General features: G+C 37.9%; 1 protein-coding gene across 1 annotated transcript; it reads left to right on the top strand.

Annotated features, from left to right (window-relative positions):
* The first annotated feature begins 7502 nt into the window (after nucleotides 1–7502).
* LOC132624421 (uncharacterized) lies at nucleotides 7503–9482 on the top strand. The gene is made up of 3 exons (XM_060339205.1): nucleotides 7503–8528; nucleotides 8626–8834; nucleotides 8876–9482. The coding sequence occupies exons 1-3, from the start codon at nucleotides 7503–7505 to the stop codon at nucleotides 9480–9482; spliced, it is 1842 nt and encodes a 613-aa protein (XP_060195188.1).
* The last annotated feature ends 4151 nt before the right edge of the window (nucleotides 9483–13633 follow it).

Genomic DNA, 13633 nt, shown 5'->3' with positions numbered 1-13633 from the left:
CCTATACCTTTACCACTAGCATCAGTCTCCACTAAGAAAGGTTTTGAGAAGTCAGGCATTGCTAGTACAGGAGCAGAAACTAATGCTTGTTTCAGCTTCTCAAATGCTGCAGTAGCTTCAGAATTCCAAGTGAAACCCTCCTTCTTAAGTAACTCATGTAAGGGCTTGCATATAGCACCAAAACCTTGGATAAATCTTCTATAATATCCAGCAAGCCCCAGAAAACCCCTCAACTGTTTAATGTTACTGGGAATAGGCCATTGTTGCACTGCTATGATCTTTTTAGGATCTGTTGACACACCCTCTCTACTGATAAAATGACCCAAATATTCCACCTTAGGCACTCCAAATGCACACTTAGACATTTTAGCATACAATTGGAACCTCTGCATGATATCAAACACAGTTCTAACAAGCTCAGTCATACTCTTACTGTATATGAGTATGTCATCAAAGAAAACCAGCACTGTTTTCCTCAATAATAGTCTAAAAACTGAATTCATAAGGTTTTGAAATGAAGATGGGGCATTGGTTAAGCCAAATGGCATAACTAGAAATTCATAATGGCCTTCGTGTGTTTTAAAAGCTGTTTTACGACAATCTTCTTCAGACATTCTTAACTGGTGATAACCAGCTCTAAGATCAATCTTAGAGAACACCACTGCACCCCCTAATTCATCCAGCAAGTCCTCTATAATAGGTATAGGAAACTTATCTTTTATAGTCAACTGGTTCAATTCCCTATAGTCAACACATAGCCTCCAACTTCCATCCTTCTTACCAACCAACACAACTGGTGATGCATAAGGGCTGGTACTATGTTGTATAACACCTTGATCAAGCATCTTTTGTACCAATTTCTCTATGATATCTTTCTTGACACCAGGATATCTGTAAGGTCTTTTGTTTACAGGATTTGCAGCTTCAACCAAGGGTATCCTATGATCAAAAAAACCTCTGTGGGGTGGTAAAGTAGTAGGTAATGCAAAAATACTATCATATTGTTCAATCAAACCAGATAGTTCAGGAGCAATTGAATCACCTTGAGCAGCCTAAATATTATGACATTGGATGTCTTCATCTTCCCCGGATGTTAATGTCAACATAAAGAACTGAGTGTCCCTTCCCTCAATTCTATTCACTGCTTTAGCATTAGTGGATTTCAGCTGACTACTAGCCCCCCTCAAGACATGTTTCTTGCCTTGATACCTAAATTCAATAGTTCTATTCTTGAAATCAAACAGTATCCTCCCTAATGTGTTTAACCATTGTACACCTAAGACAATATCCACATTGCCTAATGGTAATAACAAGAAGTCAGAATTGAATGTAGTACCTTGCAAAAGCCATTGAAAATTTCTGCAAATTGAAGTTGTTTGCACCTTCCTTCCATCAGCAACACTGACAGACTGTGCCATTATAGCAGTCGCTTTACACCCCAACTTCTTAGCCATATCCTGGTCAATGAAATTATGGGTGCTTCCTGTATCAATAAGGACTTGTAAAGGTCTCTTTTCATGGTAACCAGTTACCCTGATATTTTGGTAACCTGTTACTCTAGAAAAGGCCTGTAATGGGTCATGAATTCATCTATCCCTTCAAGAAATTCTTGACCAACTTCCTCTACTGATTCTTCAAGGACTGAATCCCCTTCAACTATATCCACCATAAAGATTTGCTTGTTGGAGTTACATTTGTGCCCTGGCACATACTTCTCATCACAGAAAAAACAAAGACCCTTGGCCCTCTTTTCATCCATCTCTGTAGCAGTTAATCTCCTTCCGGGGATTCTATTAGGCCTTCCTTGCTGTACTTCATGTGGTTTCCTAACTGTAGAGTTTGGTACAAATGATTTTTGTAAATTTTGGGTTTTAAACTGGTTTGGAGTAGGTAATAGAGGACCTAGTGCAGGTTTAGCAACGAATTTCAGCCCCCAAGTCATAGTTTGAGCTTCAAAGACTTCCTCCTGCAACCTAGCAATCTTGTAGGCTTGCATTAAAGTTTTTGGGGATTGGATCTTAACAGCTTTGTTCAATTTAGGTTTGAGTCCACCCAAGAAGCAACTGATGGTGTTTTCTTTTGACAGGTTTACCATTGTCAACAATCTATCAAACTCAGCTTGGTATTCCTTTACACTACCAGTTTGATTCAAATTCTTCAGTGATTCCATATGATCTTCAAACTCCTCTCCAAATCTTTCATTCAATGCTAGAACATATTCAGTCCAAGTAGGTTCCAAAACTGAATTTCTAGACCTCACATATGACCTATGCCAAGCAATTGCTTCTCCTTCTAAATGCATTGATGTTACTTTAACCCTTTGATCGAATGGAACCTCATCCATAGCAAAGAAATGGTCCACTTTATACAACCAAGTCCTCAAATCATGGCCAGAAAATTTTGGGAATTCTAGTCTAGAGTATCTAGTGAAGAAATTACCATTATGTGTATGACCATTCTCCTTAGGTCTGATTTCAGTTTGGGCTTCAACTGGACAGTTCCTATCCACTGAAGAAGATTCAGCTCTGGCTACTTCTTGTTCCTTTCCTCTTATGTTGTTAATGGTGGTTCTCAATTCAACCAACTCCCTATCAGCTTGCAAATTACGATTGTTCATACTAGTCATTCCTTCCATTAGTTTCTGCAACTGATCTTGGATTTGTGACAGCTTGTCTTCCATTTCCTCTGATGGTTTTTCTTGATTCTTGCTTCTAGTGACAATTTCGTTGCTTCTGGTCATGGTTTCACTACCGAGAATCGACAGCTCTGATACCAATTGATGCACACAGTGCAATCGAGGTGACGAACAAATCTAGAAGTTGTGAAACTTGAAGAACTGTAATGCTAAGTCAGGGTTTCAACCGAGAGATTTAGCTAGAGAGAGAAATATTGAGAAAGAGAGAAGTAGATGTATATTCATGAATGAATTGATTGTATGAGTTACAAAGTATATATGAAATGAATCTAATCAACTACTTAACTGTTAATTGCTTTGTTAGCCACTGTAACTGAATTCTGGACTTCAACTAACTTGGGACTTTAACTAACTTCTTGAACAATACTAACTAACTCTACCACATCAGCCAACTAACTAATACTTCTTGAACAATACTAACTAACTGAACAATACTAACTAACTCTGCCACATCAACCAACTATCTAATGCAGCTAATAAAATGCTAATTCAACTACAATATTGCATTAGTTATAATAATTTGGAACTTATTAGTCAATCTTCGTCTTCCTTTTTATTGTTCTTAAAAATTATTCATGACCTTTATGCCTGTCCACTAAATTTAATAATAAAAAGGCGGAAAACTTTTTGTTGTTTCGCGTCAGTTCTTTTGAATTTTACTTTCGTGGACGTACCCTTCATGTAGGAGATGAGTTTTATTCTTGCAACAGCCAACATTCAATGCCTTGTCAATTCTTTTTGTTCTCGTTTTCTCCTTGTCTGTTTTCATTATTATACATTATTCTTCAGGTAATAACCAAACTTAAAATCTGTTGATTACTTTAGTTTCGTGAAAATGTAATAGAGTTCTAGAAAACGATTCCAATGGGAGCCCTCCAAGTAGTGGTGTTCGTTGTTCAGTCGGCTTTATTCTTTAAAAAAAAAAAGTAGTCAAACCTGTATATCATGTCCATTTACTAAATTTAAGAATCTAACAGAGAATTTTTATATTGTTTTGTGTAAGTTCTTTTGAATTTCATTCTTGCTACTGTAAGTTGGTTGATAGTTAACGCTTTTGCTACCACACTTCTTCGACATCCCCAGAGCTATTTCTGCTTTTCGATTTGCTCTTTTTGTCCGTATTTTATTATTTTCAGTATTCTAGATTTTGACGTAAAGGGACGATACAACTATAATTAGTTCACATGTTATATTCTTTCGTTGTATATAAGAAGGGACAAGGAAAAAAAAAACAAATAAGAAATGAAGAGATAAAATGGAACAATGCAGTTTGAAAATTTAAAAAACAAACAAGACAATTGCGAATTTTGGGTATGAGTTATACACGAATTTTTGTGTTTCTGATGCATCGTTACAACGTGTTGCGTAAGTTACATACAAAAGTCCTACAAAGGCTGTACAAACTTGGTCAATATATACAAACTTACGTATATACTAGTGTAGACATCGGAATTTTAACTGAAGTAGTCCATTCAAAATTTGGATTAAATTCTAAGTTATTGACATGTTGGCCAAGTTAAATTTTTGTTAATAAAGTCGGATTAATTATTTAAGTCAAAATTACATGATTTGAATGAAATTTCAATTACATTTGGGTAAAACATTAAATTGAGCCAAACCCACGTTTTTAGCCCAAGGTCCACTAGAATTACTTGGAGATCAAAATACCCTCGAGCTTTAGCTCACACCTATATAAAGGGGTCACATATCCCCTTTTGAAGACATCTAAAATGTTTTATAGCATCTTGACTAAAGGCAAAGAAGTGAAACGACATCTACATAAGTCTTCTCCAAAGGTCTTCAACAAGAAAGAAAGTTCGAGAGGCGTCTTCTCTCAAGAACAATCCAAAGTGTTGCTCAAAGTTCTTCCAAGATTCAACACATTAGAAGTCCATCTTTCATTCAAAAAAGACACTACATTGGCCCTCGAATTAAGGCGAACAACATAGAGATTAGAATCAAGGGATATATGTAGAGTTGTACTCACAAAATATCACTACAATGTTTTTCTCTCATATTTATTTTGTGGTTGCAGTTATTTATTTTCTGCTAGCAAAATTCATCGCGAACAGATTTTTGGCACGCCCAGTGGGATAAACTCTGCCCTTCATCTCTTTATGTCCAAAACCAAATCTGCAAATTCTTAGATCTACTGTTGTGCTGGCCTCGGAGAAAAGCTTTGATGTTCCATCCACAAGTGTTATTGTTGTTGCTTGCCCAATAACTTGTAGCATGTTCAAAACTGGCGGTTTGCAGGGATCGGAGTGTTTCATCTCCTTGGAAACGTTAGACAAAAACAAATCGATAATGACAATTGCAAGATATGGGGGCAATACCTCATTTTCGTCGTCTGGAGAAGTTTCTCAAGCATGCTCTAACTTCTACGAGTCCGAGGACTTAATCCTTCAACTTCTAACGCGGTGAGGGCCATGATGACCAAGGCGACTAATGCAGAGGAACAACTCGTAGCAATGATACAAACTATTGAGGCGTTGAGAAAATCCGTGGAGGACAGAGATCTTCAAATAGCCTAACTGATGAACAAGTTGGAATTCCACCGCCTTGGCGAGTCAATTTACATCCCAACACCACAAGAAAAAGAGGTTGAATCTGCTACCAAGTTGCCCAACGGTCAAAGTGAAAATCAAGTTGCTTCAGTTGTGACGTTGTCTATCCAACAACTGCAAGATATGATAACAAACACCATTAGGGCTCAATAAGCTGGACCATCACAAAGCTCGTTGTACTATTCTAAACCATATACCGAGCTATTTGATTGTCTGCCTATGCCGATTGGATATCAACCGCCAAAGTTGCAACAATTCCACAGCAAAGGAATCTCAAGACAACACGTTGCAAATTTTGTGGAGACTTGTAGCAATGCTGGTACACATGGCGATCTTCTTGTCAAGCAGTTTGTTCGCTCACTGAAGGGAAACGCCTTTGATTGGTACACCGATCTCGAGCGAGAATCAATTGATAGTTGAGAGCAACTTGAAAAAGAGTGTCTCAATCGCTTTTACAGCACACGTCGAACGGTAAGCATGATAGAGTTGATGGCCACCAAGCAATGAAATGTTTTTCTCACAACATATTAATGAAATGTTTTTCTCTCATATTTGTTTTGTGGTTGCAGTTATTTATTTTCTGCTAGCAAAATTCATCGCGAACAACTGGCGCATCACTAAGGATGAAGCCAAATAATTTTGATAAGTGTACTTAGGATAGGGGGTGAATGATGACTAGTTGACTACTATGCCCAATTTGCTCATGAATATTTGGAATCGATCAGATCATAGCACTTTAATAAAAATATCTACATGCTCATTTTTTCACGGAAATTGAACTTGTAGAAATGTCCTTTCATTATAAGTGTTGATGAACTAAATGACAGTCAATATTGATATATTGCTTATAATGTAGTGCGAATTGACATTGTTGAGACATGTATTTATTCAAATTATTTTCAACCCGGAACATGAGAAAAGACATCATTTAACCCCTGAACTTGGCACGAAAACTCAGTTTGGAAACTAAACTTAACTTCTATTTATTTACCCCCTTAACAACTTACATTTTAATTATTTTCCCCCTCTAGTGGCCCAGACCAGTTGAGGGCTCGGTAGTGTTAGACACGCGCCAGCTAATTGGTCCACGTCATTATTTAATTTCCCAACTTATTTTTACCCATCCCCACATAAAAACCCGACCCAGCCCCAATTAACCCAAACAAAAGACCCAACCACGGTTCCCAATCGACACTTTTTCCCCTTTCCACTACACAACCAAACCTCCACACTACACAAACCGATCATTGCAAAGTTAAAAACCCAAAATATACGTAAATCTTATCGTTTCTGAGTGATATTGAAGATTAGTTAGCCACAAAGGTACACGATTCTTGTTGTTCTCATTAGGGTTTGTCTAGATTTCGATTTTACTGTTTTTCAGTTGCAAAAATTTTATCTTTAACTTCGTTTTTTTTTTTTTTTGGTGTAAATGGTAACTGAATCTTGTAATTTTTCATTTGTTTTCAATTTTAGGTTTTGTGAAGAAAATGGACGATGTGTTTGTGACTTTGAGGTTTAACCACGGAGGTAATTTAGAAAAAACCCTTTGTATTAAGTATGTTGGAGGTAGTGTGACCGATTATTTTGATGTTGATCTTGATAAATTCTCTTATTTTGAGATTGTTTACTATGTTAAAGAAATCGGTTATAATGTCTCATCTTGTTGTGTATATATTAGACCACCTAAATGTCGATTTGTAGTAGAAGTTAAAAGTGATAGGGACATTATTGGTATTGCACCTCAATTAAAAAGCGGAGATATTGTTGTAATTTTTGTGACTCATCTTGTTGAGGAACCTATTGTGGTCCCCCCTGATCTTCCACCTATTACCTCTGTGGGTGGGGAATCTTTTACTGCTTTTGATAACCCCACATGTGAAGATATAAATGAAAAGGTTGGGGCAGGTGAGGGTAGTCAAATATTTGGGGGTAGTGAAGGCTTAAGGTTTGAAGAGGCTACTGGTCTTGATGAACCCTTGGGTGGGACTTCAGCTGCTACTGCAGCTACTACTACTTCAGCAGCTGATGATGATAATGATTCTGACTTAGAAAGTGAGAGTGAATCTGAGGAGTCTGACAATGTAGTGGTAGAGGAAGGTGAAGAAGAATAATTTGATAGTCATGTCCATGAGGAGGATAGGAATCTAAGGAAAGATAGGGTGGCTCTAAAATCAAAAAAGAAGAAAGAAAAGGCTAAGAGATCTGAAGGGATAGATTTAGGGCCAAAGGGTGTAGATATGGGACATGATGAATATTTATCTAGAAGTAAGAGTACATTTGAAGGAAAATTGGGTGGGGATGAGCCATTTTATGACTCAGATGAACCTGTTAGCTTTGAAATAAAGACTGATGATGAAGCTGATGACGAAGGTGTGGTTGAAAAGCCTACCAAAAAGTCAAGGAGACCAAAAAGAATTAGAAATAGGGTTATTTTTTATTCTAAGTGTAAAGAAATAGTTTGGGAGACTGGTCTTGCATTTGAAAGTGCTAAACAGTTTAGGAAAGCACTTACTAGGTATGCAGTTCAAGAACATGTAGAGTTGGATAAATATGTCAATGAACCAACTAGGGTGAGGGTAAAGTGTACTGCTGGCTGTCCATGGTTATTGTTTGCCAGTTACGATTCTAGAACAAATGATTTTGTTGTGAAGAATTATAATCATGTTCACAAGTGCAATGACACAACAAAGAACAAGTTGGTAAATTCTTTGTATATTTCAGAAAGGTACAAGGATAGAATTATTTCTAAACCTGGCATTAGAATTTTTGAGCTTCAAAATTTGGTAAGAAAGGAATTGGAGGTGTATATTGGTAGGAATGTGGGAAGGAAAGCCAGAAGCATTGTTTTGCAACAAATCATGGGTGACAATGTAGAGGAGTTCAAAAGAATTTTGGATTATATGGATGAGCTTTTAAGGACTAATCCAGGTAGCTCATGTGTGGTTAGGCTGAGTGAAGAAACTTTTGAAGGTGGAATCAAAAGGTTTCAGTCCTTTTATATATGTTTTGATGCCATGAAGAAGACATTCAAAGCTGGTTGTAGGAGAGCAATTGGGTTGGATGGGTGTTTTTTAAAAGGTGTTAGTAAAGGGCAATTGCTTGTGGTTGTTTGTAAGGATGGGAACAACCAGATGCTACCACTGGCTTGGGCAGTGGTTGAAGTTGAGAATACTTTTACTTGGAGATGGTTTGTCAACATTCTAAGGCATGATGTTGAGCTTGGAGATGGGACTGGTTTGACAACTCTTTCAGATATGCAAAATGTAATGTATTCTTGGTTATTGATTTCTGAATTTTTTTCATTCTCTTTAACTTATGCTGCTCTACTGTCACCTAATATTTTTTTACATGTTATTGTAGGGTCTGGATCTAGCCATTAAGGATCTGTTGCCAAATGTAGAACAAAGAATGTGTGGAAGACATGTGCTTGCCAATTTTTCCAAAAAATGGAAAGGCATAGAGATTAGAAACTGCTTCTGGAGATGTGCTAAGTCCACATATGAGCAGGAGTTGCAAAAAAATTTGGATCATATGGAGAAGTTAGGTGATGGAATAAATGGAGATTTGTTGTATTACAACATAGATAGGTGGTCTACTTTAAATACCTCAGCTGTTGTGATAGTGTTGACAACAACATGGCCGAGAGTTTTAATTCCTGGATTTTGGGGCCAAGTTACAAGACCATTATCACAATGCTTGAGGAAATTAGAGTCAAAATGATGAGAACGGTAGGACAACTAAGAGAGTTTTCTGAGGCTTGGATAACAAACATCAGCCCAATGGCTTTGCAGGTATTGCAAGAGAACACATCAAAGTCAATGAAGTGTACTCTTGAATGGAATGGCGAATATGGCTTTGAGGTCAAGGACAGCTGGGGTAATAAATTCATAGTAAATCTGAATAACAATACTTGCACTTGTATATCTTGGATGCTGAAAGGTGTTCCCTGTTGTCATGCCATAGTTGCACTTCATTTCAGAAAATTGGAACCTATTGACTATGTTGCACATTGGTACACTAAGGACACTTACCTCAAAACATACAACTCATTCATTCAACCTATTACTAATATGGCAATGTGGCCAAAGTCAACCAATCCTCCTGTCCTCCCATCTGAGATTAAAAAGCTGCCAGGTAGGCCAAGGAAGTGTAGAAGAAAGAAGCAAACAGAAAACAAGACAGGGAAGTTGTCAAAAAGAGGTGTTGAGATGACCTGAAGCTTGTGCCATGCAAAGGGTCACAATAAGAAGGGTTGTCCTATGAATCCACAATTTGTGAGAGGCAGAGGAAGGGCAAGGGGAGAGGGACAAGTACTAGTTCAACAAGGTCAAGTGTTGGTTCTTCTACAGTACCAAGTAATTCCCAACCAAGCAGAGGAAGGGGAAGACCAAGAGGTTCTGCCAAACAGGTAAAAACTTTCCTTGTTATTTACTACTTGATTAAATATTACAGTCTTACATTGAGTCTAACTACTTAAATATGAATTAGGCCATGGCTGCTGCAGCATTTCAATCTGGAAGGGGTACAGGACAGTCGTCTACATCACAGGTATTACTTAGCTTGTTAAATTACCACTTAATCAATTTTACAATTCTAAGTGTTTGACACCTTAAATGTGACTTAGGCTTCTGATGCAAGCGCATCAGTTACTGGAAGAGGAGTACCCTTTAAGAGGCCAAGAGTTGTGGGAATGGGAGTGCTTCAGACCCAAAGTGGTTTCAAAATTGTCAATGTAAGTATGCAACCTCATTAACCATTTACTGCAAATAATCTAGCCTAATGAAGATCTATTTTGTTAATGCAGCCTAGAATGGCAAATCAGTCTTCAACCATGCCTACGAATTCAGCAGTAGTCACTGGTAGTCTTGGACATCACAAACCAAGACCAGGAGGACTAAAATGGAAAAGTAGTCCAGCTATAACACAACAAGGTCTTCAACAAATGAGTGGACAAAAGAGAATGAGAACAAGGGCCAAAGCTGCTGAGTTGAACTCTTTAAGTCAAATAAGTTCATCAGCTGCCCAGAAATGAAATGGAAAAATGAAGTTGAATTAGTTTAGTCCTGTATGTGTATATCTTTGGTACTGACTGTTATGCAGCAGTGACTGCAGATTTTAATGTTGTTTTTGTGAAACAATTATGGTAGATGATGTACATTTGTCAAACAAATATACACTTAGACTTTATCAATTTTGAAGCTGTGACTGCAATTTTGCCCCGTAGTGACATTCTATTCTTGCAATATTAAGCAGCTGTGACTGCAATTTTGCCGTGTATTGACATTCTATTCTTGCAATATTAAGCATCTGTGACTGCAATGTTGCTGTATATTTTCTGGTTTTGTGACAGTTCAGTCCTGCAATGTTGTGTATGACATTAAATGCATAGAGAAGCTGCCCAGCTGTGACTGCAATGTTGTGTATAACACTACAACAACAACAACAACAACAAGCCTAGTATAATCCCACCATGTTGTGTATAACACTAAATGCAGTAAACAGATTTGAGCAGTGTACGTTGAGCAGTGTACAGATTTGAGCAGTCAAACACATTGAATGGATGCAAGTAAATGCATTATACAGATTTGAACAGTCAAACACATTGAATCTGAGTTAGTAAATGATGGTAGTTGGTACTTGGGAGTGATGGTCAATGTCACGACCCAACCCCGTGGGCCGTGACTAGTGCCCGAGATGGACACCCATACACACCTACTTGCCCAAATCGACATATCCATAACTTATCCATATCCAACATATATTAGTTTATACTGATACTGAGAACAAACGTCGTCGTAAGCGATCACCTGTAACATACATATCATACATAACCCACACATATATGTATACATACGTACAAGCCGTAAGGCCATCATAGCAAATGGGACCGCTTAGGCGTACGCCACACAGACATAACTGAACCACAACGACCCATGACCCACATACATGTCTACAGGCCTCTAACAAACATAACAGAACCATATGACGGGACAGGGCCCCGCCGTACCCCTAAATAGTCATATATACATAAATATGTACAACAGAAGGATCTGTACCAAAAATATGGGCTCCAGAACGAGGGAGCTCTTCAACATAGCAGAATGGATGTCCTAAGCTGATGGACCACTCACGTGCACGTCTGTACCTGCGGGCATGAAACACAGCCCCCGAAGAAAGGGGGTCAGTACGGAATATGTACCGAGTATGTAAGGCATGGAATACAGAAAATAGAAACATATCCGGAACAACGGTACAAGAAAGTAAGTACATTAATCAGAATTCTAAGGTGTTTATTTTCCAAACGTACATCATGCTTACCGATGTCATGTGTCAGAAAAGTAACGAAAATGAGTGAATCATCCAGAGTACCAACATACTTACTTTCCAAACACAGATCATACGTGCTGACATCATATGTCTCCATATACATATACATGTAACCGATCCATACGAATATGATAGTGCCGAGGAACGTACGGCCCGATCCATATATATATACATAACATATACTGCCGAGGAACGTTCGGCCCGATCCATAAATATAATATATACTGTCGAGGAACGTTCGGCCCGATCCATAAATATAATATATACTGCCGAGGAACGTTCGGCCCGATCCATATATATAATATATACTGTCGAGGAACGCTCGGCCCGATCCATATATATAATATATATTGCTGCGGAACGTGCAGCCCGATCCATACATATATTATACTGCTGCGGAACGTGCAGCCCGATCCATACATATATTATACTGCTGCGGAACGTGGAGCTCGATCCATACATATAACATATACATATCCTTAATAATACTTCCTTTGAAAAACATATCTTACTCATATATATGCAGAAAACAGAACATATCATGTTGTCGAGGCGTTGGCTCCGATCCATATATAACATAGCATGTTAGTGGCGAGTATAACATAGTGCACACAATGATATAACCGGCCTGAGGCTCGGCGGACGATATAATAGTAGCACGCACGAGCGAAGTAGTGAGAACCATATGTATATAAATCAATTTTAAGACTCGATGGACAAGTATACTCACCGACCCCTAAAGGCTCAGAAACAAGTTTCGGGTCAATCGGATTTAGTATAAGAAAGTTAGGAGCGTTTGAAGTACAAAACCTCTTACGAACGTTTCAGAAGCCGTTTTTGGAAAATCCAAGCAACAATCATATCAAGTATCTTTCGGATATCGTTATGGATCAAATCAAATAGAGCTTTTGGAACCATATGTACGTATCAAAATGTTTCAAAGACTCGATGGGATGATCAAACGTGCCATCATTTGGAAAACTAAGACATTAGTCATATCAACTATCTTTCGAATTCCATTCGGAAACATATCAACCGAACTTTGGACATCATAGATAGGCATCAAAACCACATGAAACAACTTATGGAAATCAAGAACGTTAGCTATCCTAGTGGCTCTAAGAATAGGAGTTTCTTTGGAATCATATACCCATCGTATGTTCGTTTCACAAAGATCATGCCAAAAGAAAGAAAAGGTAAGCCTTACATACCTTGCCCGCTTTCTACGCAAATCCAAATTTGAGTCTTTGGCTCGCAAGATCTACAACAATATTCGTACATACCAAACATTAGCCATAAACACTTAGGAGTCCAATTCCAAACCAAGACTTTATTTACAGAAATTTCGGCAGCATTTCCCCTGTAAATTCAGCAACCCCGAGAATTCAACTCGACCAAAAATACAACAACAAATCCGAGAATTTAACTCGGCCAAAATATCAACAACAATACCAACAATTATTCTAACAATATCCACAATCGATCCAAACACATACTAACATTAGCAACTTCTTTCTACAAACTTCAACGACATTTCACTTAAGTTCAATTCATATTTGCTTACATATTCAAGTACTAATCCGAAACCATTCAAACAATATTCACGAACACTTTAACAATCCGCCTTACATTCCAACGGCCAAACCAACATACTACCCGATACCTTTCAAATTCAACAAAAACAACAACAATACATTTTCTTCTTCCAAATTCATGAACTATACCAACAATTCACACTTTAGCAACTCCATTTTCATAATTACATAAAACCATATTAAAATCACATTAGTTCCTACAACAACCCCACAACCAATTTCAATGCCAACTTGAACCCTTAAACTTTCATTTGCATCATAAAGTCCACAACAACACAACTAACATACTAAGTAAATTAATTCATCTCTTCTCCACCATACAACACACACACCCACACGGCTACACACACACACCCACACGGCTACACACACACACCCACACGGCCACACACAACACACCTTATTTCCATGATTTTCATTCATTTCTACATACTACAACATATATA

This window comes from Lycium barbarum, chromosome 12 (assembly GCF_019175385.1).
Source record: "Lycium barbarum isolate Lr01 chromosome 12, ASM1917538v2, whole genome shotgun sequence".
Taxonomy (NCBI): Eukaryota; Viridiplantae; Streptophyta; class Magnoliopsida; order Solanales; family Solanaceae; genus Lycium; species Lycium barbarum.
Note: the sequence above shows the minus strand (reverse complement) of the source record. Positions and strands in the feature narration are given on the sequence as shown.

Coding starts and splice junctions, on each gene's coding strand:
- LOC132624421 (XM_060339205.1), top strand. CDS start 7,503: ATGGGACATGATGAATATTTATCTAGAAGTAAGAGTACATTTGAAGGA. Junction 8,529..8,625: donor CTCTTTCAGATATGCAAAAT/GTAATGTATTCT, acceptor ATGTTATTGTAG/GGTCTGGATCTAGCCATTAA. Junction 8,835..8,875: donor GGAATAAATGGAGATTTGTT/GTATTACAACAT, acceptor TAAATACCTCAG/CTGTTGTGATAGTGTTGACA.